At 48.8% G+C, this 25657-nt stretch overlaps 5 protein-coding genes across 5 annotated transcripts; 2 read left to right on the top strand and 3 right to left on the bottom strand.

Moving 5' to 3' along the window:
- Positions 1-957: 957 nt before the first annotated feature.
- Positions 958-13303, top strand: N7506_010740 (Acyl transferase/acyl hydrolase/lysophospholipase; the record flags this gene model as incomplete). Its single annotated transcript, XM_056960033.1, has 8 exons — positions 958-1927; positions 1982-4870; positions 4923-5067; positions 5115-5335; positions 5386-7615; positions 7724-8415; positions 8465-10315; positions 10374-13303. 8 exons carry the CDS (start codon positions 958-960, stop codon positions 13301-13303), a joined length of 11928 nt encoding a protein of 3975 aa, XP_056809423.1.
- Positions 13304-15033: 1730 nt separating this feature from the next.
- On the top strand, positions 15034-16181 carry N7506_010739 (zinc-binding alcohol dehydrogenase family protein; the record flags this gene model as incomplete). The annotated part of the gene is made up of 2 exons (XM_056960032.1): positions 15034-15590; positions 15650-16181. 2 exons carry the CDS (start codon positions 15034-15036, stop codon positions 16179-16181), a joined length of 1089 nt encoding a protein of 362 aa, XP_056809422.1.
- Positions 16182-16983: 802 nt separating this feature from the next.
- Positions 16984-17723, bottom strand: N7506_010738 (uncharacterized protein; the record flags this gene model as incomplete). The annotated part of the gene is made up of 3 exons (XM_056960031.1): positions 16984-17514; positions 17568-17609; positions 17670-17723. 3 exons carry the CDS (start codon positions 17721-17723, stop codon positions 16984-16986), a joined length of 627 nt encoding a protein of 208 aa, XP_056809421.1.
- A 1196-nt stretch (positions 17724-18919) lies between these two features.
- On the bottom strand, positions 18920-19966 carry N7506_010737 (uncharacterized protein; the record flags this gene model as incomplete). The annotated part of the gene is made up of 1 exon (XM_056960030.1): positions 18920-19966. One exon carries the CDS (start codon positions 19964-19966, stop codon positions 18920-18922), a length of 1047 nt encoding a protein of 348 aa, XP_056809420.1.
- A 2353-nt stretch (positions 19967-22319) lies between these two features.
- On the bottom strand, positions 22320-24154 carry N7506_010736 (cytochrome P450; the record flags this gene model as incomplete). The annotated part of the gene is made up of 5 exons (XM_056960029.1): positions 22320-22515; positions 22574-22737; positions 22792-22876; positions 22976-23001; positions 23063-24154. The coding sequence occupies 5 exons, from the start codon at positions 24152-24154 to the stop codon at positions 22320-22322; spliced, it is 1563 nt and encodes a 520-aa protein (XP_056809419.1).
- Positions 24155-25657: the final 1503 nt, after the last annotated feature.

Genomic DNA, 25657 nt, shown 5'->3' with positions numbered 1-25657 from the left:
CCCGACCAAAGCATGAGAGAAGCCAACAATCAGAAGCAAACCGAACAGAAAAAGAAAATAACAATACACCTACATCCCAGAGCATCTAAGCGAAAGACTCCGATTCGCCCAGTCTCCCGTTTGAGCTTGAAGGGCGCAACTTGGCACGTATGACTGCCAGAGGTCATTGATGCCTTCCCTCAAGGGGGCTTTCGGAGCGTTTACCCCGTGGCTGCGGTCACTTTTATTGCTTCGCTGCCAAAGTGTGAACACTCGTGGTAACCAGTGAATGATGAGGAATCGGCACGAGATGAAGACGTGCGTGCCACATGGAACGCAGTTTACATATGAACTTCGCATGGCAATTTGGAGTGGCGGGATGCAGTGAGACCCGACCCAAGACACATGGGTGTTAAAGCATTACCCTCTGTTGACTGCCCCCTGATCTTGGAGTGGGGCTGATGTCGCGCAAGCACTCGGTATCGGACTCGGACTCGGACTTGAGATTCAAACCAGCTTGGCCGACAATCCCCGGAGATCTCGATTTGCCTGAGTCTCAACTCTGATCACTAACGGTGATGAGTCAAACATTGAAGTATCCATGGTCACACTAAGCAGGGACAATTTGGGATGCAATTCCAGACGCTTGGTGAACACAAGGTGGATCTTATGCGAAGGCGATGATTTGCTCCGTTTCAAACCACAGTCCAGAGACAGCTTCGGAGTCGGAACCAGCTGAATGCAATGATAAGCTGATGCGAGACGAGATGTCCGAATATACGTCAAGTCATTATCAATGCGAGCCTCGGCACATTGATATGTACCGCTGCCCGTCCCTCAACTCAGAAATTTGAGTCCCGCGGAGCAATACACACCCCGACGGCTCAAAATTGATACCCTCTAGAACCTGCATTTGCAAATCGAGTCGCACGTCCGTCGTACGAATTCGTGAACAGGCAGTCTAACCCGCAACACACTATGACGGGTGATCGTGAACAGACCGGGGAGCCTATTGCCATTGTGGGAAGTGCTTGTCGCTTTCCAGGTGATGCGACAACTCCCTCAAAGCTTTGGGACTTGCTCAAAGCACCTCGCGATGTTCTCAGTGAGATCCCGGACACTCGGTTCAGCACAAAATCTTTCTTCCACCCTGACGGCCTCCACCATGGTACAACAAATGTTCGACACTCGTATCTCTTGTCGGGTGATCACCGATTGTTTGACGCTCAGTTCTTCGGAACCAAACCAGTGGAAGCAAATTCCATTGACCCCCAGCAAAGATTGCTGCTCGAAACCGTCTATGAAGGCCTTGAGGCAGCTGGTATCCCGATGGAGACTCTCCAGGGGTCCGATACTGCTGTCTATGTTGGGCTCATGACAAACGACTATGCCGATATGCTTGGTCGAGATGTTCAAAACTTCCCCACGTACTTTGCATCGGGCACTGCTCGCAGCATTCTATCCAACCGAATTTCCTACTTTTTTGACTGGCGTGGGCCGTCAATGACAATCGATACAGCATGTTCATCGAGTCTCATCGCGCTCCACCAAGCTGTGCAAAGCTTGCGCAGCGGCGAAACCAATGTGGCAGTGGCGGCGGGAACCAATCTTTTACTGGGACCCGAGCAGTACATTGCAGAGAGCAAACTGAAGATGCTTTCCCCAACTGGTCGCTCGCGCATGTGGGATAAGGGTGCCAATGGTTACGCACGTGGTGATGGCATTGCTGCCGTTATCCTCAAGCCTTTGAGCGCCGCACTAGCTGATGGCGACCATATCGAGTGCATTGTGAGGGAAACGGGCGCCAATCAAGATGGACGAACAAAGGGAATCACCATGCCTAATCCAATGGCTCAGGCGGATCTCATTAGAACGACTTACGCCCGGGCTGGACTTGACCTTTCGAAAATATGTGACCGACCGCAGTACTTCGAGGCCCATGGAACTGGTGAGTCAAAGTCACACTGTGAAGGTGTGTCTCAAATCGTACTGACGTGAATAGGGACCCCGGCGGGTGACCCAGTCGAGGCTGAGGCGATCAGCACTGCGTTCTTTGGACCGACCGCCAACTACGACCGCAAGGGTGAACATGAGCATCCTTTGTACGTTGGCTCAATCAAGACTGTGATTGGACATACCGAGGGTACGGCCGGGCTTGCTGCTGTTCTCAAAGCGTCTCTTGCTTTACAGCATGCAGTGATCCCGCCCAACCTGCTTCTGAACGAATTGAGCCCAACTGTGCGACCATTTTACAACGATCTTCAGATCTTGAGCGATGCCCAAGAATGGCCCCCACTTCCAGAAAACACACCCCGTCGCGCGAGTGTCAATAGTTTTGGATTTGGTGGGGCCAATGCTCATGCAATTCTGGAGGAATTTAACCCACGTATTCTACAACACAAGCCAAGAGGAGAGTACCAAGTTGTGGTCTCGCCGTTCAACTTCTCAGCATCTTCGGATAAGTCCTTGCTTGCAAATGTTGCAGCATATTCATCGTACTTGAACGATCATCCCCATATCAATCTGCGGGATCTGTCATGGACCTTGAACTCGCGACGTTCAACATTGCCGGTACGGCTGTCAATCTCTGCCTCAACAACAGATACCCTCATCGCAAAATTAGATGAAGCAGTGCAGTCGTCGGCTGTCACACCAAGTGCACAAACGGCAAACATCCGTTCGCCGAAGCTTCTAGGTGTATTTACAGGACAGGGTGCACAATGGGCTCGCATGGGTGCCGAGCTACTCGAAAGTTCACCAGTAGTACGAGATTGCATTGTTAGGCTTGACCAGTCGTTGCAGGAGTTGCCCACTGAGCATCGCCCACTCTGGTCTCTTCGGGAGGAACTCTTGAAAGACAAAGAAACATCTCGCATTGGGGAGGCGGCCTTTTCTCAGCCACTTTGCACCGCAGTTCAGGTCTCATTAGTGCAACTTTTGACTGCAGCAAACCTCAGATTCACCGCCGTCGTTGGTCATTCATCTGGTGAGATTGCGGCTGCTTATGCGGCTGGGTATCTCAATGAAGGAGACGCAATCAGAATCGCATACTACCGTGGATGGTCTCTTCAATACGCAAATGACACAGAGGGCCCGAAGGGTGCAATGATGGCTGCAGGTACCTCTTTTGAGGACGCCAAAGAACTTTGCGAAATGTCAACACTTGAGAACAGGATCTGTGTGGCTGCCAGCAATTCCTCTGCCAGCGTCACACTCTCCGGTGACGCCGACGCGATCGATGAGGCTAGAGAGATTCTAGAAGACGAGAAGAAGTTTGCACGTTTGCTGAAGGTTGACAAAGCTTACCATTCGCATCATATGCTGTCATGCGCAGCGCCTTATATCGCCGCGATAAAGAAGTGTGGGATCACCATTCAACCTCGTCCGAAGAATAGCCCCACTTGGATCTCTAGTGTGTACGGCGAAAACATTGAGAACGTGAATGATAACCTTGCCGATACATACTGGAGCAACAACATGATCAACCCTGTCTTGTTTTCACAGGCTGTCACCTACGCTGTTGGTGCAGCTGGACCATTTGACATGTCGATTGAAGTTGGACCCCACCCTGCTTTGAAAGGGCCTGCGTTACAGACAATCTCAGAAGTTTCTGGCCAGACTTTGCCTTATACTGGGACACTGAAAAGAGGTAAAAATGACAGAGAGGCCTTCTCATCCACACTCGGCGCTTTGTGGATTGCGCTGGGAGAAGGTGTCGTGGATTTCGCCGGGTTTGAGAGTAAATCGAGCTACGCTACCCAACCACCGGAGCTGCTGAAAGGTCTCCCATCCTACTCGTGGGATCATGATCGTATCTACTGGCATGAATCCCGATCATCCCTTACATTCCGCACTGAAAGCGAATCATTCCACCCTTTGCTTGGCGTGAAGTGTCCAGATGGAACGGACAAAGAGTTGCGCTGGCGTAACTATCTACACCCCCGTGAGGTTTCCTGGCTAGCACATCACCAAGTGCAAGGACAAATGGTTTTCCCGGCAGCTGGATACATCTCTGCCGCGGTCGAGTCTGTCGTACAAAAGTACGGATTGGAAACCTTACATCTCATTGACTTCCACGACATTGTTATCGGGCAGGCCTTGGTTCTCGAGGAAAATGGCGGAGTGGAGACAGTCTTCAGACTCTCTATCGATCGAGTTGAGGGAGATGTAGTGTTCGCATCTTTTGCATGTCATTCGGACGCCAACAAAGGATCATCTACAATGTCCTTGCATGCATCTGCAAATCTCAAGATTACCTTAGGCGATCCCCAGAACAATGTTCTCCCAGGACGAAGCGAACCCGAAGGACTGTTTCTTGATTTGGAGACAGATAGATTCTACAACTCGGTCGGGGAGCTGGGCTTTGGATATACAGGTCCGTTCCAGGCCCTGTCAGAGCTGCGCAGGAAAATGGACGAGGCATCTGGGTTGATTGCCGTTCCCGAAGCAGATGAAACTGGTCATTCGTTGATCATTCACCCTGCTTCTCTTGATGGTGCCATACAGTCTATCATGCTCGCGTACTCTTTCCCGGGCGATGGACGTCTGCGCACTCTGTATCTGCCAACGCGCATAGACAGGCTCTGCTTGAACCCATCGGCTTGTGCTGCCCTGGGTGCCCCAGGCGCCGGCCTTCCATTCCATTCTGTGGTTACCGAGGCCCGATTTTCCGAACTGTCTGGCGACGTAGATATATTCTCTTCGGATGGAATCAACACCTTGGTCCAACTTGAGGGGCTTCACACTACCCCACTTAATCCATTGACTTCTGCCAGCGATGTACCTTTCTTCACGGAAGTGACGTGGGGAGTCGACGGGCCTATGGAGGGCGAATTCTGTGTTGACCATGGAACTTCCAGTATTGAGCACACCCTGGGGCTGGATCTCGAGCGTGTGGCGCATTATTATTTCAAGGAGCTCAATCGCTCCCTGGGGCCCCCTAGACCGCGCAAATGCTTCTTGGAATCATGCGCATTTCCTTTCCTATGTGGATCATTGCATCTCATCTGTTGCTACCTGCCAGCACAAATTTGGAAACCGGGAATGGACAAACGACACAATTGATGACATTGTCCCGATCATTGAACGGTATGCACCCGGCATTCGTGAGCATCGAATTTGACTAACTGTACTAGAAACTCCACTCATATCGAATTTCAGGCTCTGCGGGAACTAGGTGGAAGTCTTGCTGCTATCATTCGTGGGGATAAAAATGCGCTCGAGATACTGACGAAGGACAACATGCTCGCCGAAATTTACGCCCACTCGCTCGGGATTGAGGTTTACTTGGATGAGGTTGCTCGGATTGCTCATCAGATCAGTCATAGATACCCCCATCTTAACGTTCTGGAAATTGGTGAGTTTATCAGGCCCGCTTCATGTCGCTTCAAACTAATTCTTTTGCAGGAGCTGGCGCTGGTGGTACATCAGAACGTGTCATGAGTGCAATGGGGTCGGCTTTCGCTTCCTACACATACTCGGATATCCTAGACACCCAGTTTGACGCCGCACGTGAAAGACTTTCAGATCACCAGACCAAGATGGCGTTCAAATTGTTGGACATCGAGAGAGACCTTGGAGAACAAGACTTCCAAGAGGCCTGTTTCGATCTCGTGATTGCCCCCATGGCTTTGTATGTGACCAAGAATCTTGACGCAACGCTGGCAAATGTACGCAAGCTCCTTAAGCCTGGTGGATATCTCATTATGCTTGAGATCACAAACCCCGACGTGATGCGATTTGGGCTCATTCTCGGAACTCTGCCTGGATGGTGGCTGGGCTTTGAAGAGGGCCGAACACTGTCTCCATGCATTTCAACAGACAAGTGGGAAACGTTGTTGAAACAAGCCGGATTTTCAGCATTCGAGGCGCTTGCGCCGTGCTCACAGACCTCGCCCGTGCCATTTTCTGTCATGGTCACTCAAGCGGTGGATCATCGTGTTAACTTTATCCGTGATCCACTCGCTTCGAGTCATCAACCGCTTGATGTTGACGCTCTGACAATCATCGGGGGTAAAACTTCATTAACATCTAAACTCATTGCAGATATTACAGTCGCTGTTCGTCGCCACTACAGCAATGTCCATACTGTCAGTTCACTAAGTGATCTCGCACTGAAGAAACTTCCCGTCATGGGTACCGTCGTCAGCTTGATTGAACTTGATGAGCCTGTTTTCAAGCAAATCTCTGCCGAGGACTTGAACTCGTTCAAAGAGCTCTTCAAACAAAGCAAAAATGTACTTTGGCTAGGACACGGGGCACAAGGCGACAATCCATATGCGAACATGTTCACCGGAGTCCAACGTACGTTGGTAATTGAGATGACTCATCTTCACATTCACTTCCTCAACTTGCATTCGCTGGCTGAGGCAGACGGTAACATTATCGCAACCAAACTCCTCCATCTTGAAGCCGCTGAGATATGGGATCAGAATGGTCAGCTCGATGATATCCTCTGGTCCAACGAGGGGGAGCTTTTATTGAAGAGTGGTCAATTTCAAGTGCCACGGTTCCGTCTCAACACAATTCGAAACGATCGATACAACTCTTCAAAGCGATTGATTACTAAAGAAGTCCCACGCTCCAAGGCTACCGTGTCCGTTCAACCAACAAAGCTGGGGTACCTGGTTGAGGAGCAAGATATTCATTCATCGCCTCCTTTCCAAAATCACGTTGAAGTACACGTCACACATTCTTTGTTACGTGCCCCGAAGGTTACCGAAAGCAGCAGTCTCTTCTTGGTGGCCGGCAAAAACGCACAGACTAACGAGTACGTTGTTGCTTTGTCCAACAGCTTGGGGTCCCGCGTCTACGCACCACGTGGGCTGGTGGCTCAATGTGGAGATACGGAAGAACATGGAATTCGTTCTCTTCTCACACTCTATCTCCACTTCCTCGCCCTCTCCATCTTCCACAAAACCCAAGCCGGGCAGACGTTGGGTGTACTCAACCCCGATTTCTCTCTTGCCCCCCTTTTGACAAAATATGCTACGGAAAGAGGTGTGCAACTTGTGCTTTTGACAACACGGGAGGGACATTGCTCCTGGCCATGGATTCGGATTCACCCGAATTCCACCAGACGTGAGCTTCTGGGGAAATTGCCCCGCAACCTCGCTCGTCTTGTGGCAATGGGCGGAATGGGCGGAATGGATGAAGTCCTATCTGTCTTGAAATGTTGCTTTGAACCAAATTGTCAGTTTGAAACTGAGGCTTCCTTGACTGCGGATGTTCCCCCGTCTGAATACATGTCGGACATGGCTCAGATTACCATGCAATTCCAAAATTCATGGAGGAGGACCCAGTACGACTTATTGCCTGTTGATTTGCTAAGATTTGCATCTTTCCGACTGAATGATCTCATCCGTGCCAACGCGCCATTCGCGGCCCAATCACTAATTACATGGGGCCAGTCGACCCTTGCCGTTCAGGTACAACCAGCAACCAAGCATGTCAAGTTCTCTAAGGACAAAACATACTGGCTAGTTGGACTGACTGGTGGACTTGGTCTATCCCTTTGCCAATGGATGAGTCGACAGGGAGCACGTTTCATTGCCATATCCAGTCGAAACCCAAAAATCGATGACCAGTGGCTAGCACGGATGGCTGCTGGTGGATGCACTGTTCGTGTTTTTTCCAAGTGAGTTCAACGCTGGTCCAACTCAACGCCATTTGCCCTTCATTTACCTACTTTCGTTCTGTATCTCTATTCACTTCGAGCCATCATCATGCTAATTTCGTCTTTCAGTGATATCACCAACCGCGACTCGGTTCAAGCAACATATCGCCGTATCAGTGAGACGATGCCTCCGATTGCCGGAGTTGCGCAAGGCGCCATGGTTCTACAAGACACAATGTTCATAGATCTTGATCTTCCACGCCTAGACAAGGTTTTGAACCCCAAGGTAGAGGGAAGCATCTTGCTAGACGAACTTTTCCCCGAAAACACTTTGGACTTCATGATATTTTTCTCATCCATGGCTGCTATGACTGGAAATCCCGGACAGGTGGCCTATAATGCCGCAAATATGTTCATGGCAAGTTTAGCTGCACAACGCCGAAAGCGTGGCTTGGCTGGCCACGCAATCAATATCGGGGCTATCGTTGGCAACGGTTATGTGACGCGAGAACTGAACATGGGCCAGCAATCTTACCTCTACAGAGTCGGACATTCATGGATGTCCGAGCAGGACTTCCACGAAGTATTTGCAGAAGGCGTTCTGTCTTGTTTGGATAGAGTTGGGAGTGCTGAACTGTGCTGTGGCCTCAGAATAGATGATGATGAGTCCAAAATCTGGGTCTCGAATCCCATGTTCCAGCACCTTGTCTACAAGTCGAGCAGTCTGGTTGTCGCGGATAAGAAAGGCAAAGCTGGAGTCCTGGTCAAAACACGTCTTTTTGAAGCTACCACGTCCAAGGAGATAGACGAGATCTTGCAAGGTATGAATTTGAACCCTGGTGCAAGTCATTCATTCTAACAGTCTGCTAGATGGATTTATTTTGAAGCTTCAGTCAGCTTTGCAAGCAGATCCCAATAAGCCTATGCTGGACATGAGTCCAGATGAGCTCGGAGTTGATTCTTTGGTTGCAGTTGATCTCCGCTCATGGTTCCTCAAAGAGCTTGGTGTGGACATGCCGGTGCTGAAAATATTCAATGCTGCATCAGTTCGAGAGCTGCTAGCCACAGCCGCAGAAGCCCTTCCGTCGACTTCAGTGCCAAACCTCAACACCACCGAGCAACCCGCTCAAAATCTGACTCAGCCAGCTCTTCCATCTATAGAGGGGCAGGGCTCTACAGGTGGCCTTGTCGGTGATGCAGCAGAAATTGCGACGAAAGATCACATGCACAGTGACCGATTTGCACTTCCCGATGCAACCAACGCGTATAGTGCGAGCTCTGTTGCTTCTCTGAACGCCGATGATTCAAATTCAGAAAACAACGAGGATACGTCCTCGTCGATCTCCAGCGACCTCAACGAGCTAGAAGCACCCAAACGGGAGATTGCGAGAATAGTCCCAATGTCATATGGACAGTCACGATTTTGGTTCCTCAAACATCTTGTGGAAAGCAAGACTGCTTTCAATATCACTCCATCTTTCAAACTTTCAGGACGGCTCAAAGTGATGGAGTTTGCGAAGGCCATAGAGTTGGCTGGACAAAATCATGAGGCCTTGCGGACTTTCTTTTTCACTGATGACCAACGCAATCATATGCAAGGCGTTTGGGCTAAGTCAACTCTGCGATTGGAGCACACCCACATCACAGCGGAGAGCGAGGTCAATGTGATCATCAAGCAGATGAAAGACCACGTGTTCAATCTTTCAGACGGTGAAATTATGCGTGTTCACTTGCTTTCGCTTGACCCCGAGACCCATTGGGCGGTCTTTGGCTTCCATCACATCAATATGGATGGTATTAGCTTTGAGACATTCTGGTCAGACGTGGAAAAGGCATATCAGGGCCAACAACTCTCAGCAGAAGGAATTCAATATCCAGATTTCACCGTGAGGCAGATACAAGAACATGCAAGTGGCGCATGGGCCGCCGACCTGGTGTACTGGAAATCCCAGTTCGTGGAGATTCCATCTGTGATTCCATTGCTTCCATTTGCACTGCAATCAGCACGGCCCAAGATCGCGCAGTTTGGGTCTGATACCACGTCTATTCGTCTTAGTGCGACTGTATCAGAAGCGATCGAGCGTTGTTGTCGAATGTTCAAATCGACACCCTTCCACTTCCACCTTGCAGTATGGCAAATTTTCCTCTGGCGTTGGTTTGATCTCGAACACGTTTGCATTGGCCTAGGAGATGGTAATCGAACAGAGGCAGACACTATCCGCAGTGTGGGTCTCTTCTTGAATTTGTTGCCCATCAAACTGTCTCGGCAGTCCGTTCAGTCTTTTGGAGAATGTTTGAAGCAAGTTAGGGACGCTTCACAAGGAGCATTCGCTCATTCACGCGTGCCGTTTGATGTGATATTGACAGAGCTCAACGTTCAACGCTCGGCTTCCCACAACCCTTTATGCCAAGTCATTTTCAACTATCGGCCAAAAGCCGAACAGTCCAGGCAATTTTGTGGACTTGTCGCCGAGGGTTCCCTTTTTGGTGGTGGTGAAACCTCCTTCGATCTCGGTCTGGATGTTGCGAATGTGGGTGGTGGCGAAACTTTGGTCCACCTCTCTGTCCAGAAGAGTATATATGGGATAGAGCAGGCCGAAATTTTGATTCGATCCTACTTGAACCTTCTACAATCCTTTGTCCAGAACCCGGCGACCCGGGTGACATGGCCTGAACTGCATCCAAAAGTCGAAGTTGAGAAAGCAGTGTCAGCGGGACGAGGTATGCTTTCGACTTTTGTTTGTTTGTTTTGTTTTCTCCTTGCTAACTAATTATATAGGACCGGAGCTGAGGGAAGACTGGCCATCTACCATAGTCCACCGACTAGATGAGGTCACCTTATTGTACCCGGATCGCGTCGCACTGAGGAGCCAAGATAGCGATTCCCTCACGTACAACCAGGTCCGTGATCGAGTCGATGTGATTGCGACCGAGTTGTTAAGAAATGGAGTCGGGGTCGGAACAAGAGTCGGTGTCTTTCAGACACCAGGCTCAGATTGGATTTGCTCTATACTAGCCATTTTCCGCGTCGGTGGTTCTTATGTCCCGTTGGACAAGAAGGCTGGTCTCGAACGACTTGCGATGATTGCTGAAGAAACGCAGGCGCGTGTCATCTTACTTGATGCAATCACCTTAACTGATTATGGGCATTTACATACTACGGCTGAACCCATCAATGTGGGGGACCTAGGTGGCTCTGTTGCGGGAACTGTTCCAAACATGGCAACTTCTGGTCAAACGGCTGTTATCATGTATACGAGTGGAACAACCGGGACTCCGAAGGGCATCAAACTTCCGCATTCGGCCTATGTTCACCATGCCCAATCAGCGACGGGCCAGTGGAACCTGGGACATGGGGTCGAGACCGTACTGCACCAATCATCCTACGCATGGGACGCGTCTTTGTGGCAGATTACGGTGTCCCTATGTATTGGAGCGACGATAGTCATTGCGTCTAACCTCACTCGAGGCGATCCTGTCGCACTTACAGATCTCATCCTATCAGAGCGGGTTACCTGTACCCTTGCTACCCCAACGGAGTATTTAGCTTGGCTTCGCCACAACGGCGCCAGGTTGAAAACCTCGAACCTGTCGACTGCCATATGCGGTGGAGAGGTCTTATCGGACGGAGTAATTGGGGCATTTAAGACTCTTCAAAAGCGAGATCTGAGGCTGATAAATGCCTATGGGCCAGCTGAGATAACATTCGCTTGCTCTGGGAAGGAGGTTGATTACAACCAACCAACCGGTCATGGACCCCCTGCTTGGCCTCTCTCCACCTTACCAAATTACTCGGTATGCATCGTTGACCAACAGCTTAACCCTCTCCCCGTCGGAGTTCCTGGTGAAGTCATTGTTGGGGGCGCAGGAGTTGCCCAGGGATACCTGGATGGCAATAAAACCACCGAGCGCTTTTTGGAAGACAAGAATGCCAGCGATTTTTTTCAGCGCAAACATTGGAAGTCAATCTATCGGACCGGTGATCGAGGTATGCTGGTAGAAAGTGGGTTGGTGCTTCTTGGTCGCATGGATGGCGACAATCAAATCAAATTGCGAGGCATGCGAGTCAATCTCGAAGAGATTGAGACTACAATTGTCAAAGCTTCAGCTGGGGCTATCACGCAGACAATTGTCTCTGTTCGATCCGACCCAGGCCCCAGCAATGATAATCAATTTCTTGTGGCTTTCGCCACAATGGCTCATATTGAGCCTCTGGAAACCACAGCGCAATTTCTACACCATCTTCTACAGGAGCTACCTCTACCACACCACATGCGACCAGCCGCCATTGTTCCTGTCGATAGCTTTCCTCAGAACACGTCGGGCAAAACAGACCGAATCTCAGTTGATCGAATTGACATTCCGCCCATTGCGACCCAAACATATGACAATTCAACTCTCTCGGTCTTCGAGACAAAGCTCCGTGATCTTTGGCAGCAAGCCCTCCCCCAAGAACTTGCCAGCTATCATGCCATCAATTCACAATCGGACTTTTTCCACGTCGGTGGCTCTTCCATTGCCTTGGTAAATCTACAAGCGCTGATTAGAGAACATTTTGGCGCCTCTGTGGCATTGTATCAACTCTTTGAAGCCAGCACTTTACACACAATGGCTTCCAAGATTCAAGATCTCTCGCGCCCTCACCTCCAAATGGATGTAGATTGGGATGCAGAAGTGGAAGTGACACCTGATATCGTGTCACCTTTCGATCATGGTGATGTCAGAACCATTCCTTCTGGGGTAGGGGTTGTCTTGCTTACAGGATCAACGGGGTTCCTTGGGAAAGAAATCCTCCGTCTTTTGTTGAATGATGAGCGGGTTCTTATGGTTCATTGTCTTGCGGTCAGGAGACGTTCCACATCACTTCCTGACTTGTTCGGTCACCCCAAGGTGCAATTGCACTTCGGTGATCTTGGGGCTCCTTTATTGGGACTTTCGGGCGCTGAAGCCAATTCCATCTTCTCTCGTGCAGATATGATCATTCACAATGGGGCCGACGTATCGTTCATGAAATCCTATCATACCCTCAAGCTTATCAATGTCGCATCGACCAGAGAACTCGCGAAACTCGCCTTGCCTCGCCGGATCCCATTCCACTTCATCTCTTCCGCCGGTGTGGCCCGTCTTGCAGGCCAGGAAAGTTTTGGTGAGGTTTCAGTCTCATCATTCCGTCCCTCGTCCCCACCCTCGGATGGTTATATTGCTGCTAAGTGGGCGAGCGAGGTCTTCTTGGAAAACCTGAATCGAGATTACTCTCTCCCTGTCTGGATCCACCGTCCATCAAGCATTACCGGAACCGATGCACCTGAGCTGGATTTGATGGGTAACGTCATGCGCTACGCCAAGGAGACACAGAAACTACCAGACTCGAGCTTGTGGACTGGAGTCTTTGACCTCATATCCGTGGAGTCAGCCGCTAGTCAACTCTTGGAAATTGTCTACCAGTCCGGTCTGTCTGAAGCACGAGCAAATCATGTGACATATATTTATGAGTCTGGCGAGATGGAGATCGGGCGTGATGAAATTATGCCTCTTCTGGAGTCTGGGACTGGTCTAGGATTCCAGATCGTTGCACTTGAAGACTGGGTTCTTGCGGCAGAAGAAGCGGGAATGAGTCCCTTGCTGGGAGAATATCTGCGCAGAGCATCAGATGGGCAAGTTCTGCTCCCGAGGTTGCTGAGAGGAATCACTACCTCTCGACATGAATAAGGGCGATGAGACCTCTGGAGGGAAATTGCTCTCCTTTGTACGCAGCTACATGGTATATTTGTGTGTAGAGTATTAGGTATTTTCAGAATGTGGACAACCATCTGCAGCTGAGACAGGACGTTTCAACTTGTTCATGACTTCCAAGCTTTCAACCTTGGAAGGTTAAGTGTTTAAGCCACACCTATCCACATTCTTCCCGTTGATGATACGCCGGCGGGCCACGTGAGAACGACATCCCATCTTACATGCTTTCTGTTTCAGGTTGGTCCCAATCAATTGTAGCTATATCCGCGTATTTAATGATGATGAGAAGGAGGACTTCGGCAGTTTTTTTGTTTCCTTTCTCGTCCAGCTTGGGTGTTTTCCATCTATCGAACAAAAAACATGTCTCTCACCTTTCGGCAGGCTGGGAGCCAGCCAAGGTCGAATCTCAGATCATTTCTCCATACTCTCCTGTTGTTTTGCTACACAAAACAAAGCAATGTCGTCGGAGTTTCTACCTAAGAGCCCAGTCGGTTGCCTATTATTCCGAGGTCTTGTTGAGGGGATCGATACAGAAAGAAACACCCGTCCCCCTCCCTCCCCCTTTGCCAAAAAAAAACATTCCCCTTCTTCTGCCTGATTTCCTAGGCATCAACCATGTGATATTACCACGCGCTTATTTTGACGACCCACAACAAACACCATTCCCTACCTACTCTCCAAAACGGTCACCGCTTCTGTACTATCAGTCTGTTGACGCGCTTGCTTGTTGAGACGCGCTTGCTTGTTGACATCTAGTTCCCAATTAGGAAGTAGAGGGGCTACCACATTATTGCACCGAGATGTGATTTTGGCCCGGTGAACATCAGAGAAGGGGGAAAGGTGGAAGCTGAAAAATGGCGATAACAGGGTTGTTGTGGCATTTGGGGCCCAAAACGGCAACTTTCTTTGTGCCTGGTGGATCTGGTGTCAAATCGCCCAATCGGGTTAGAGAGGTGTTTTTGGAGTACGGAGAGAAACTGGGCTTTTTTGGGAAAGGGGGAGGTTCCTTTATTTATTCTCATATTCGGCATCTCCAACTCCAAAGGAGCCCTGGAGAGAGGTTCAGTCATCATCATCTTGTGATCTTGCAAAGCTAATCCAAGTCTTCGAAATTTTCCTCTCTTCGCCTATCCGGCCCTCGTTGCGTTGACGAATACCATCTATGACTTCACTTGGGCATATCTTCTACCTCACTCTTGTTCATTGGGGGTCAATAGCCCACACGCTGTTGATTCTCTCGCAATGAGATCGGATTTCAGCCAGACCATACCTACATGAAAGTTCCTTGCATCCGCAATATGCGCGGAGGCATGATTGCGAAGTGTGATAAGACCAGTCCTGTACAGTCCTCGCCACATGTCACTCACTGGGGGGGCTTACTTCGGCTTTCAAACTGAACGATTGTGTTTCAGCAATGTTTCATTTGTCGGAGAAATCTCTATTCCAACTGATTGGCATGCCAGGTTTTCATACCGTCGTCAAGCTGCATGCGCAGGCCCGTCCACTGCGCAATTACCTGGGTAGTTGCTTCATCATTTCACCTGCCATCTTGTCTCCTTTTCAGGTGGGACCTTCTTGATGGGAGATACATATACCGAACTGAGACCTCTGGGTATTAAATCCACACTCCGCTTTGGTCCATCACGAATTATACCCAGACGCCAGCCGCCTTGCAAGGTTCCAAAACCTCTCCCTGGTGTCCCAAAATGGCTTCCCCAAACGACCTCGCCAAGACTCAGACTGCCATCATTCAGCATGAGAATGGTGTTCTCAGAATAACGCCAGGACTGCCGGTTCCAGAGCTTGCCCCCCATCAGATGCTAGTCAAAACTGCTGCTGTTGCCCTCAATCCTTGTGACTTCAAGATGCCTCTGCGTTTCCCCACTCCAGGTCTCTGCGATGGCTGTGATTTTGCTGGAACTGTCGTGGCACTTGGAAGCGAGGCAGCTTCTCGGGGACAATTCAAGGTCGGAGACTTGGTCTTTGGTGCTGTCCAGGGATCTAACTTATCGGACCCAACGTCAGGGGCTTATTGCGACTTTGTGCGAACTGAGCCAGATCTTGCATTTCGAGTACCCAGGGGAATGGCCCTCTGCGATGCCCCATCGATCTCTGGAACTGCCATTGCAACACTCGGAGTGGCGCTCTTTTGGTCACTTCAGCTGCCAGGGACGTTTGAAACCCCCGCAAGTAAGCCAGAGCATGTTCTTGTCTATGGTGGAAGCAGTACTATTGGATTACTGGCAATCCAGATGGTAAAACTGTGAGTGAAACATGTCCTTCCATTTTGTCCAAGTCGGTTCGCTCACCCAATTTCATTAGCTGCGGCCACCGGGTGATAACTACATGCTCGCCACACAATTCGGACTTGGTACGCTCTTATGGTGCGGATCTAGTCTTTGACTACAACTCGCCAACCTGTGCCGAGGATATTCGAGTCGCTACCAAAAACATGTTGCGGTTCGTTCTTGATCCATTCGCTGAAGCAAAAACCGTTCGCCTATGTCATGCAGCTATAGGCCGAACGGGGGGTCGCTATTGCGCCCTTGAGCAATATCAAGAAAGTTTATGCTCGCGAAAAACAGTGAAGCATGAGCTTGTCATGGGAGGGGCCATCTCCGGACGAGGCGTTGAGCTCCCAGAGCCATACGGCATTCCACCCCGCCCAGAGATTGGTGTCTGGGCACGTACCTGGTACCGAAAGGTACAGGAGCTCATCGATGATGGTAAGCTAAGGCCATGTCCAATGCAAGTTATCACGGGCAAGTTTGAAGGGATTCTAGAGGGCCTAGATCTACTTCGACGTGGGAAGGTTTCGGGTAAAAAGCTCGTTGTGCCAATGGTCGATATTTAGAGCCCGCAAATGCTGTCGCATATTTCCGTGTCTCGTCTCTATGAGTTTTCTAACCACCCGTCTTGATATTTCTGATACCACCTCCTCACAACCTTGGAACCAGACGCCACTGTAGGCCCCATGTATTGTATACTTTCCCTTGGGACTGCTAGCCTCGTACCTAGTTTTTCTGGCGGAGAAATAGTCCAGTACAATAGCGTATTCCAAGGTTTATGGTGAGATACTGATGGGAGGTTAGATGACTCCCTTTGCTTAGATCTCTCTCTCTCTCTCTCTCCTTCTATCGGAAAACAGCACAGCAGTAGGTTCAGATCTATCATATTGTCGGAGACGAGGAGAAAAGAAGGAGGAGAGGGAAGCTCTCCGGAACTAGTTAACTATCTATCTGGGGGGAGCCTGACAAACAGGGCAAACAGCCCAACACCTTGTTTTCCCCGGTCGGTCTTTTTGCTTCACAGCCACAATCTACTGTTTTGAAGCGATTCGTGCTTCTCCTCCGTAGATCAGCCTGTTCTCAAATACGAAGAGAGAGAGAGAGAGTCTCTAGATCTGCGACTGTCAACCTGCGGGGAACTTGACAAACCATGCAGCCGCAGGCTCCAACCCTTTCATTCACTGATGATGCCAGCCAATCAACTTTGCTGAAAGTGCGATATTGAGAGATACTCGCTGTGTCGGAGGGGCGTAATTTAGATTCCCAACCATTTCCACCATACCTACACTCAAAGCGATAATGAAGCTTTCTGGTTTCAATCTGTATGCCCAACTTGACTTCGATGCCTGCAGGTGGACTAGCTAGGAATCAATCTTGTCTATCGTACACCATCCTCGCAATGATCTTCTTCTCGTTGCCTGCCATGCTCACATTTCGAGTCAGATGTTCTTTCCCCTCAATGATTTCAAATGCCCAAATAACTTCCGCTTCCCATTCCTTCGTGTTGCTGCGAGCTGCTGCCTTCGAGTTGTCGCTGGCTAGCTCTTGAATAACCTTCCCTTTGTAGCCGGAGATCTCGAATCCTCGTCGAATTGATTGTTCCTCAATTTCTCCTATCTCTATGAAGCTCAGCTGCGTTCGAATGTCCCCGAAAACTGGCACCGATAGATCTTGCGTGCTACCATCCACGGTGTAAGACCCCTGGCTGTCAAACCCACCGGGGTTGACAATTTGCTTTACTTGAAGAGTTGTGACGGCTTTGAGGCTTTCTGGTGCTGTTCTCACTCCGTTGTGGTCGTCGTCTTTGCTGACCCCCTCAACCGTAACAGTCGTCTGGCAAAGTTCCAATGAAAGCCGAGCGTGACGCAACGCCTTACGGATCACCCAATGCACTCCTTGCTATCATCGCTTAGTGACTATGTGTTCGAGCTCATGCTTGAAAGATGTCTTACCAAAGCAAAGACCTCATCTGGATCATCAGATAGTTTTCGGTTCTGATTAAATCGTCAGCATGCAGAGCCAAGTTATTCGAGCTCAATTTTGAAATGACTTACAAATACCCAGGTTCCAGTGAGATCTGGTATGCCCTCTGGGGTTACGGTTGACATTTTATGACGGCAAATGTGAGGACTGCAAGGGAAAACTGGAATTGACTTTGAAGTCCGTTCTACAGGTGCGAGGGGGCGCTGTTTTGTATCCGCCTCCGAGATGCTCACTTAGCTATCTTTGCACAGTAATGTTCTATTTGAAATCCCTGTTCGGCGTCGGTTTCCAAGCCTACCAGTGGCATTTGGCTCTTGAATCCGGATTCTAATGTCTCAGTTTGAAACTTGATGACTGTGTGGACATTTCAACTCACCTACCGCGAAGTATCTACCAAACCAAAGGCCACCAGGATACCCTTTCAGTCCATCTCATGGCTCTCTGTTGGACCAACTGAGTTTATCTCATGGTGCTGGGGTTTCGTGGGATTGGTCACGAAGCACCTAATTGGTTCTTGGCGGTACAGAGTCATCCATTCTGTATCGCAATTGATCTATTTGAGATATTTCAAATTACTAAATGATGCTTGGTTTCCAAATACGCCACTTGGGCATTTGGTTTTCTGTTGACGGCTTTGATGTGATCTGCATGTTTCTCGTGATTAGGTGATAGTTATGTTGAAAGCACTCGTTGCCTTTAGTATTCGGCCCCACGCTTAGATTGGCAAACTCACCAACTATTTAACTAACCAACTAGTCTAATGTGAGAGCCGCACCTGGGCATACACTTCTGAAATTTCCAAGGTTGTCATGTGGTTGCCCAGGTGCGAGGAACTATGTATATGTACAGAGTCATTGTAGTGAGAGAAATCAACCATCAGTCTTACCCAATTCAATGACAAAATGATCATCCTTGACTAACTAGAGGCCCCGGGTTTTGTCAGTTTGCCTATTCCTTGAGGCCCAGTAAGACATCACATATCGACCTGTCTGCTATGTCAGACCTCGGGAGAGCCATCGCACTTCAGGGCTCTTCTGCTTCGATACATGTTTATATTAATTGATATTGGGGGTTCTAGTTCATAGACGCAGTTCACACTTAGGTGGATAGCCATCTCGCTTATGAATCACATCAGACTTCAGAGCTAGACCCCAGAGCATCCTTCCACGGCTGCTACTCTCCTGCTTTCGTCCCTGAATCCAATGTTTGCAATTACCATACACTATGTCAAAATGATATGACTTGATTATCTTGTCATCACCGCTCTACGGAATTAGAGAATGGAGAGCTAATTTGGGGTGAAGATCGTCTTCACCGCTTTTCAAGTGATAACTGTGTCTCTAACAAGCTGGCGCAAACACTTCATAATCTCCCCCAAAGGTATTTCGCTTTGGTCTTGTTCCTGTGCAACAACAAAATCGCGAATTGATGATGGCCAATCCTTCTCGCCCGGAGTTCCGAGTGCAGGCAGTTCGCTGTCACATTTACACACGCTGTCGGCAGACCGCAGTCCAAGAGCTACTTCAATGTTGCTGATCATAGTAAAGCCAACTTCGACCAGTACCTTGACTTGCTTAGCAAAGTTTCGATCCAAGTGGTTCTGCTCGGGCTGAAGAGGAGGCAACAGAAGCAAGCCATCGGCATCAGTTGGGGGAATGATAAGAAACCACTGATACAGTCGGGTGAAAATAGCTCGATAGATGCGAGTCAAGTAGCAATGTCCTTCCAGAATACTAAGCCACAGAGTTATGTCGCATGATGTGACCGCTTGTTGACTGGGAGAAGTCATTGTGGTCTGGTATCCCGAATCAAGTGATGATATCGTAGTAACACTTTCGTCCGATCCATAATCACCAGAGTCGGAGTGTTGGGAGGTTGAGCCCTCAGGCTGACAACTCTGAAATTGAGATGGTTCGGTGGATGGGGCCGATTCTGAAAGCTCTTCTTTCAATGTTTCGTCAGTCCCACGTGATGAGTGAATAATGTCCAAAAGCCATGATGAATGATCAATGAGGCGAGTAATTGGAACGCTGAGCTTTTCGATTGTGGTGTTACAACTGTCCGACGCATAAGAGAATAAAAGGTTGTTGGAGCAGTCATCGAATAAATCAAGGTCCTGCAAAAGTTCTGCTTTCAGCTTCAAAAGCGATTTTCGGATGTCTTGCTGGGAGGGTGCCTTCTCATGGCAAGTCTGCAAGAATTGTGGCTCCGCGACTGTTGGGAGACCTGGTTGCCCCCAGTTTAATTCTGGCTCAACGCTCAATTCCGGCATAATTGGTTCCACACACTCCAACTGCGAATGAACCAGGGATCCTTCAGTCGGTAGTTCGTTGCTGGCGATGGTATCCCACCAAAGATCACCGGACATTGTTAGGTTGTCGGTATGGCTTTCCCCATGACGGTATATTTGATCTGTTAACAGATCCTCCGAGTATTCCTGAATGTAAGAGCACCAGTCAGCATATGGGATTCCAACCGTCCGATTATTTGTTGACTTGCAAGATTGTGAGAGCCAGGGTGCCAGCCTGAATTCCACTCTCCCCAGAGCTGCAGCGGTGCAGGTAGCTGTCCGGGGTCAAGGGATCGATTGAAATCCCAATCGCTTGAGGACGAGAAAAAGGGATCTCTTGGGACATCAGGCAGGCTATTTTGCTCCTCCCAATAGCTATGCATTTTACTATAACTCCTCCCAAGAGCTGTTGAGGGCGGATGCATTGACTTCTTGACTTTTGATGCATATGATTTGTGAAGCAGTGACATAGAATCACGATTTCCAACAAATCCTGAAACTTCATGTTGGCTTGAAGCAATATCTTGGTCGTGATTGGAAGACAAAACAGCCGTCGATGGGTGATTCACGCTCGTGATGCATATTTCTTGTGCCTTCAAACAACGCTCGCAAGACATGCCGTTCATGCTGATACGCTCACAGCGTAACTTCTGTCCACGGCAGCGATCGCAAGCAGATCTACGCGAGTGACGATAGTTGTGAGTTGAATGCATTTTGGGACTGTAGAGTAGAATGGGGAGAAATGCTGTTGATTCTGTGGTGATGACTTGGTGTCTAATTTCACAATAGTAATGCGTGTAGAGTAGATGTCAATGAAGTTCGTCCTTCCTTTTAACGAATGCACATTGAAACAAACTTTCGATTTTGAGGTGCAGTGGTTTTATTCCTAATCGGCGCGTGGGCAAAAGACCACGAAAGCGCGTGGATGGGTATCACTGCGTCGACATCATCTTCAAATGGAACACGATTCACCACATGTCAAAGCATTATCTTATGCTTTCATTCGCTAGACTTACAAGATTTGACTTGCAATTTCAAAGTAGCGGACTCCTCAGACGTATCTCCCAACAGAACCTCTCACAGCATGTGTATGACATGCGACCATGCGGACAAGATGTTAAGGGGTATTTCTGGGTGTGTATAGTCCCAAGGTTGCGCCCCGAAGCCCTGGTACGTGGTGCATTAGTAGTAAGGGGAGCTGTTACACAGGGCCAAGGGCAAATGATGCATGTAAAGGGATATCCGCAGTGATGCCAAAGCGTTGTCCCACAATGCAAACCTGACCTCGGTTCTGAAGACAAACTCTCCATTGGATTTGATAGACTCTCTCAATTTATTTTCTGATAAATTTTAATATTGTATGGTCGGAAAATCGTTTACAGAGTATTTATCACGGTATGCAATCCCGATTACGGAAATTCACAAGCGCTTCCAGATGGCGTGTTAGCTCATCAGTAATATGCCTGTCAAACGCTCATCCAGCTCGGGGAAACAGATGAGACAAAGTCAATGGCACCAATTGAGGACTGTTGGCTGAAGCACACTCAACCCAGCTTGCAGAAGCCCCACATGTTCCTGAAAAAGCCCGGCTATCTGGGTTTGGGACCAAGTCATCTGAAATCAGATGTTGAGCCCTAGACCACATCGAGGATTCAGCAAATGGACCTGGTCAATCCTAGAACCTAGTCGTAACTTTGCCTTGAGAAGTATTTGAATAGTAACTAAAGAATGTGGAAAGTAGCACAGGCAAGGGGCTTGAGCCCAACTTTGCCGTGTTCTTGCCCATTGGTCGGATTAATTTCCAACTTTTAAACCTTTTCTTCTCGGGCATTACCAAAGGGGCCTTGATTTCAAATCACGACCTGTCCTGTATATGACCTGGTTTCTGGTGCCAAGCCTTCTATACTCCGTATTGATCTCTTGATTATATTCTATCGACGGGAAAACCGCAAACAGCCATGTGTGATAGCGTAATATTGCAGGAGACGAGAAGAAGAAGAAGAAGAAGAGGGACAGAGTGTAGCTCTCTCCATTTGCGCTAGTTATCTACTCTGCCGCGAGCCTGACAAACCAGGCAAACATCACCGAACACATTCTCTCTCCTTCCTCTCCTCGTCTCATAATATACTAATTCTTGTATATGTATGTCTGCTCTCTCCTCAATACGCTTCTTTAATTCCTCCTTGTTCTTCTTGATATTTCGTAAGATTACTTCTTGATCTGGTTTAAATTTCTCTTTCAATTCTGACAGCGATACTGTTGGATGCAGAGACTTCTTGCACCCAAGCAGATCGTATCTTGTTAGGAACAGAACAACCTAGGAAATAATTGACCAGCTCGACCATCCGCCTCTCTGTCAAAGGTACCTTCCAGCTCTTCATGGATTGAAATAGCGTTGACGGAAGAACGCAAATCACGGGGGTTCCATTTCTCACGATTTCGTACCTCGCGAAGGAGGCCCATTCCACCCCTGGATCATCACACGGACGCCTTGGCTTCCCTTCATCGGGTGGCCGTTAAACATATCTCGTACTATTCGCACGTCATCTATCGTAGTCTCGTAGAGCTCGATCTCGAATTCTCGAAAAATCGTGGCAACGGCCAAGAGAATTTCTGCTCGGGCGAGGCTGATACTTGATGTTAGCTCAACAGTTCGAAATTCATCATTGGTGATTTGCTACGCACGGGATGCCAACACACTGTCTTGAGCCCTTGCTGAATGGGACAAGATACTTTTCTAGAGCTTTTCGTTGCTCAGTATCCATCCATCGCTCTGGGATGAAGCTTTGCGCATTGGGAAATATATCCTCGTTGTTATGCAAAAACATACTTGTCATACCAACCGGCGTCTGTTTACTACAATCAGCAAAATCAACACTGAGCATCAGACTCCATGAACTTACGCCAGGGGGTATGACCCAATCTTTGTATATCATGACTTCATCCGGTGAGCTACGCTGAAGCCTTGTCGCAACAGCATTAGTCATTCTAATTGGTCTGAATTAGCAAATAGTAATGACGAAGCCCTCCATGGCTGTAATAAGGAAAGAGTGTAAAAGTAGCTTGAGAAACAAAGAGTATGCATACCTCAGACCCTCGAGCATGACAGAGGTCTAAAAATTGTGAGTTTCAAAGCAATGCTGGGTGTAACAGAGCACGGATATCTAAGCATACCAGATAGGGCATCGTCTCATATTCCACCAGAGATGCCGTTCCATCTGGATCTAACCGACTCAACTCGTCTCGTAGTCGCTGCAGCTTGCCGGGGTTGTTCAAAAGGTGGAAAGTGAGCGTAGACAAATTTTTCGCAGTGGTTTCTCCACCTGCAGATATGACAGTAAAGACTTCTTGACTTATGCGGCCGGGCCGCTTCTCCTCTGCGGGTAACTTGCTGTCCAGTAATGCATGGAATAGTGTGGTCTTTGGTAAATCTGATTTCACGGTTGTCCGGTTGTTTCCTGTGGCCTGGCTGTCGATTATTTGGTTTGCAAGTCGCAGGCTTTCAACTTTCTGGTCAATTACAGGGCCAATTTCCGGGTTGATGAGTACTACAACCCATCGTGGAAGCAATTCAAACAGGCCAATGACCCATTGAAATTGTTTGAACTGCACACCTACCTCCACAATGGCTTCAATGGTCTTCGACCACTGTGGGGTAAAGTCCGGATCATCAAGGTAGTGAAATGATTCGCCCATAGCATACTCCACCACCACGTCCGTTGTGTAGGCATTGAATGCATGATACATATGAAGCGGTCTGTCTTTTTGTTTCCAAGCTCGTAGACCTGTGCACAGCTTTCCGACCATAGCTCGAAGCATTGGCTCCAACGTTCGAATTCGCTGCTGGGAAAAGAATGGGTTCATAGGTTGACGGCGCATGCGATGGCGACGGTGATCAACCGACCCGAAAGCCGAAGCCGGTGCACCAAACATACCAGTCAAATGCAGAGATTTGTTACGTGGCTTGTCGCGGGAGTACAAAACTTCATAGTAGTCCGGGTCATCGATGTGCAGTTCGAATGGGCTGATTCTAACAATTGGGCCATACTTGCGATGCATGTGAGCAATTTGAAATGTGTATTGTCCACCCAGGAATGAGTCGAAATAAAATTCGTACCACATCGTCAGAGCCGCAAGCTTCGGGCCTGGAAATTGAGCGAGTGGTGATAGCCATAGCCGATATATCGCTAACCCGAACAAATAGAGCACCCCCGCCATGCTACACACGAGCGTGGGCTCCGTGACAGCGATAGTCCACCACGCCATGATTCGTTTTAACTTCAAATATCGAAATGTGTGGTCTGGCAGGTGAGTCGATGTAAGCTTTTGTCGTCCAAGATCTGGTGTTCTTCTTATATTTGAGTCTTGTACGGGGTACGGCGTAGCCCAATCTCTGTCAGAAAAAAGACATTTCACCACTAGGCTTGAGTTGGGCGTAGCGCTGATTGGGAACCACTGTGCTGGTTCCGTGTTATGTATGCCGTCCTACTGCAAAGTACGAACCATGTGTAGAGCAGAGCTACGTGGGAACATCTGGGGCGCTACGTATTAGCAAGAGTTCCCCAGCCTATCGCGGCACTGCCGTGACCTTAAAAGTGGCTTTTACGAACGCCAACCTTGAATTTCGACAATGTAGGCCTTAACACCGGGTCCAGTCCTTAAATTTCTCCAGAGCAGCGGCCTGAAATAGTAATCCTCCAAACTCTTTCTTGAGCACGGGTCCTTGGTGGAACCTTCCAAGCTCCATCCTATCCCGCGGGGACAAAGCGCTGAGACTCTTGATTTAAGGAGTGGAAAGGAGGGAAAACCCGCTCGCTGTATCTCTCCCCGTCTCCTTGGTCATGTACTATAGAATTTTCTCCTACTCCTACAAGCTTGAGTAGTACCGCTTGGTCTGTCCGGAGTACGGAATACTACTTGGTCCTATTCTTCAGGGGTGTGTGGAGTCAATGCGGTGGATCGTACTCCGTATACTTGTATCAAATGAGCGTGCGAGTAGCACGCCTCTTTTTGGTATGGCGGAAATGTCAAAATATTCACACAACGCCATTTTTCACAAATTCTGAATCATGAAATTTTGAATATCTTCTCCTATCTCATTCGACACTACGGTCGCCGAGTTCTCATTAGTACGCCAAACTAGCACTGCCTTCATCCGGGCCATTAGAAAGCCCCAAAGTGTGGAATCACTCACGAACCCGCCACACACAGATAGAAGAGCCACTCAATATAGAAGATAAGGGGAAACATCTATTATAATAAGATTGCCAACTCGGCAGAGAGACAACATGAAAGGAGAGAGGAGCACGGAGTACAGAGTAGACAAGAAGGAGTCTTACTTCCCCACACAAAAGTGGATCCGAAGCGGGATAGACGAATATGACATGTGCTAGGGGTTGGAAGGGAAAATAGGAATAGAATTGCATGTGTAATCCCGGACACAAGGTCCTTCGTTTTGTCAGGAGTTTATCCTGTTTCTGTGGGTCTAGGGTACACACAAATAGGCTGTCAATGGCTCCTTTATTGCTGATACGTGCTCGTATTACTGCGTACGGAGTATATATAGTGTGCAACCTTGCGCTGCGGTATCAACCGAATACGAGAATTTCTAAGGCAATTGCATCCACTGCAGGTCAGAAGGCAGCCCAAATAGCTGGATTTTCAGGACTTTCACTACCTGTTCCGAGATGTCGGGTGTTCCGTAACGGGTCTCGAGTCCTGCAGGTCATCGCATTGCCGGGCCCCAGGGCGTGGAATAGTGAAATGTTT

The sequence above is a fragment of the Penicillium brevicompactum genome, assembly GCF_028827555.1.
Source record: "Penicillium brevicompactum strain IBT 35665 chromosome Unknown utg000006l_segment0_segment0, whole genome shotgun sequence".
Lineage (NCBI taxonomy): Eukaryota > Fungi > Ascomycota > Eurotiomycetes > Eurotiales > Aspergillaceae > Penicillium > Penicillium brevicompactum.
The sequence above is the reverse complement of the archived record's forward strand: the minus strand, read 5'-3'. Positions and strand labels throughout refer to the sequence as shown.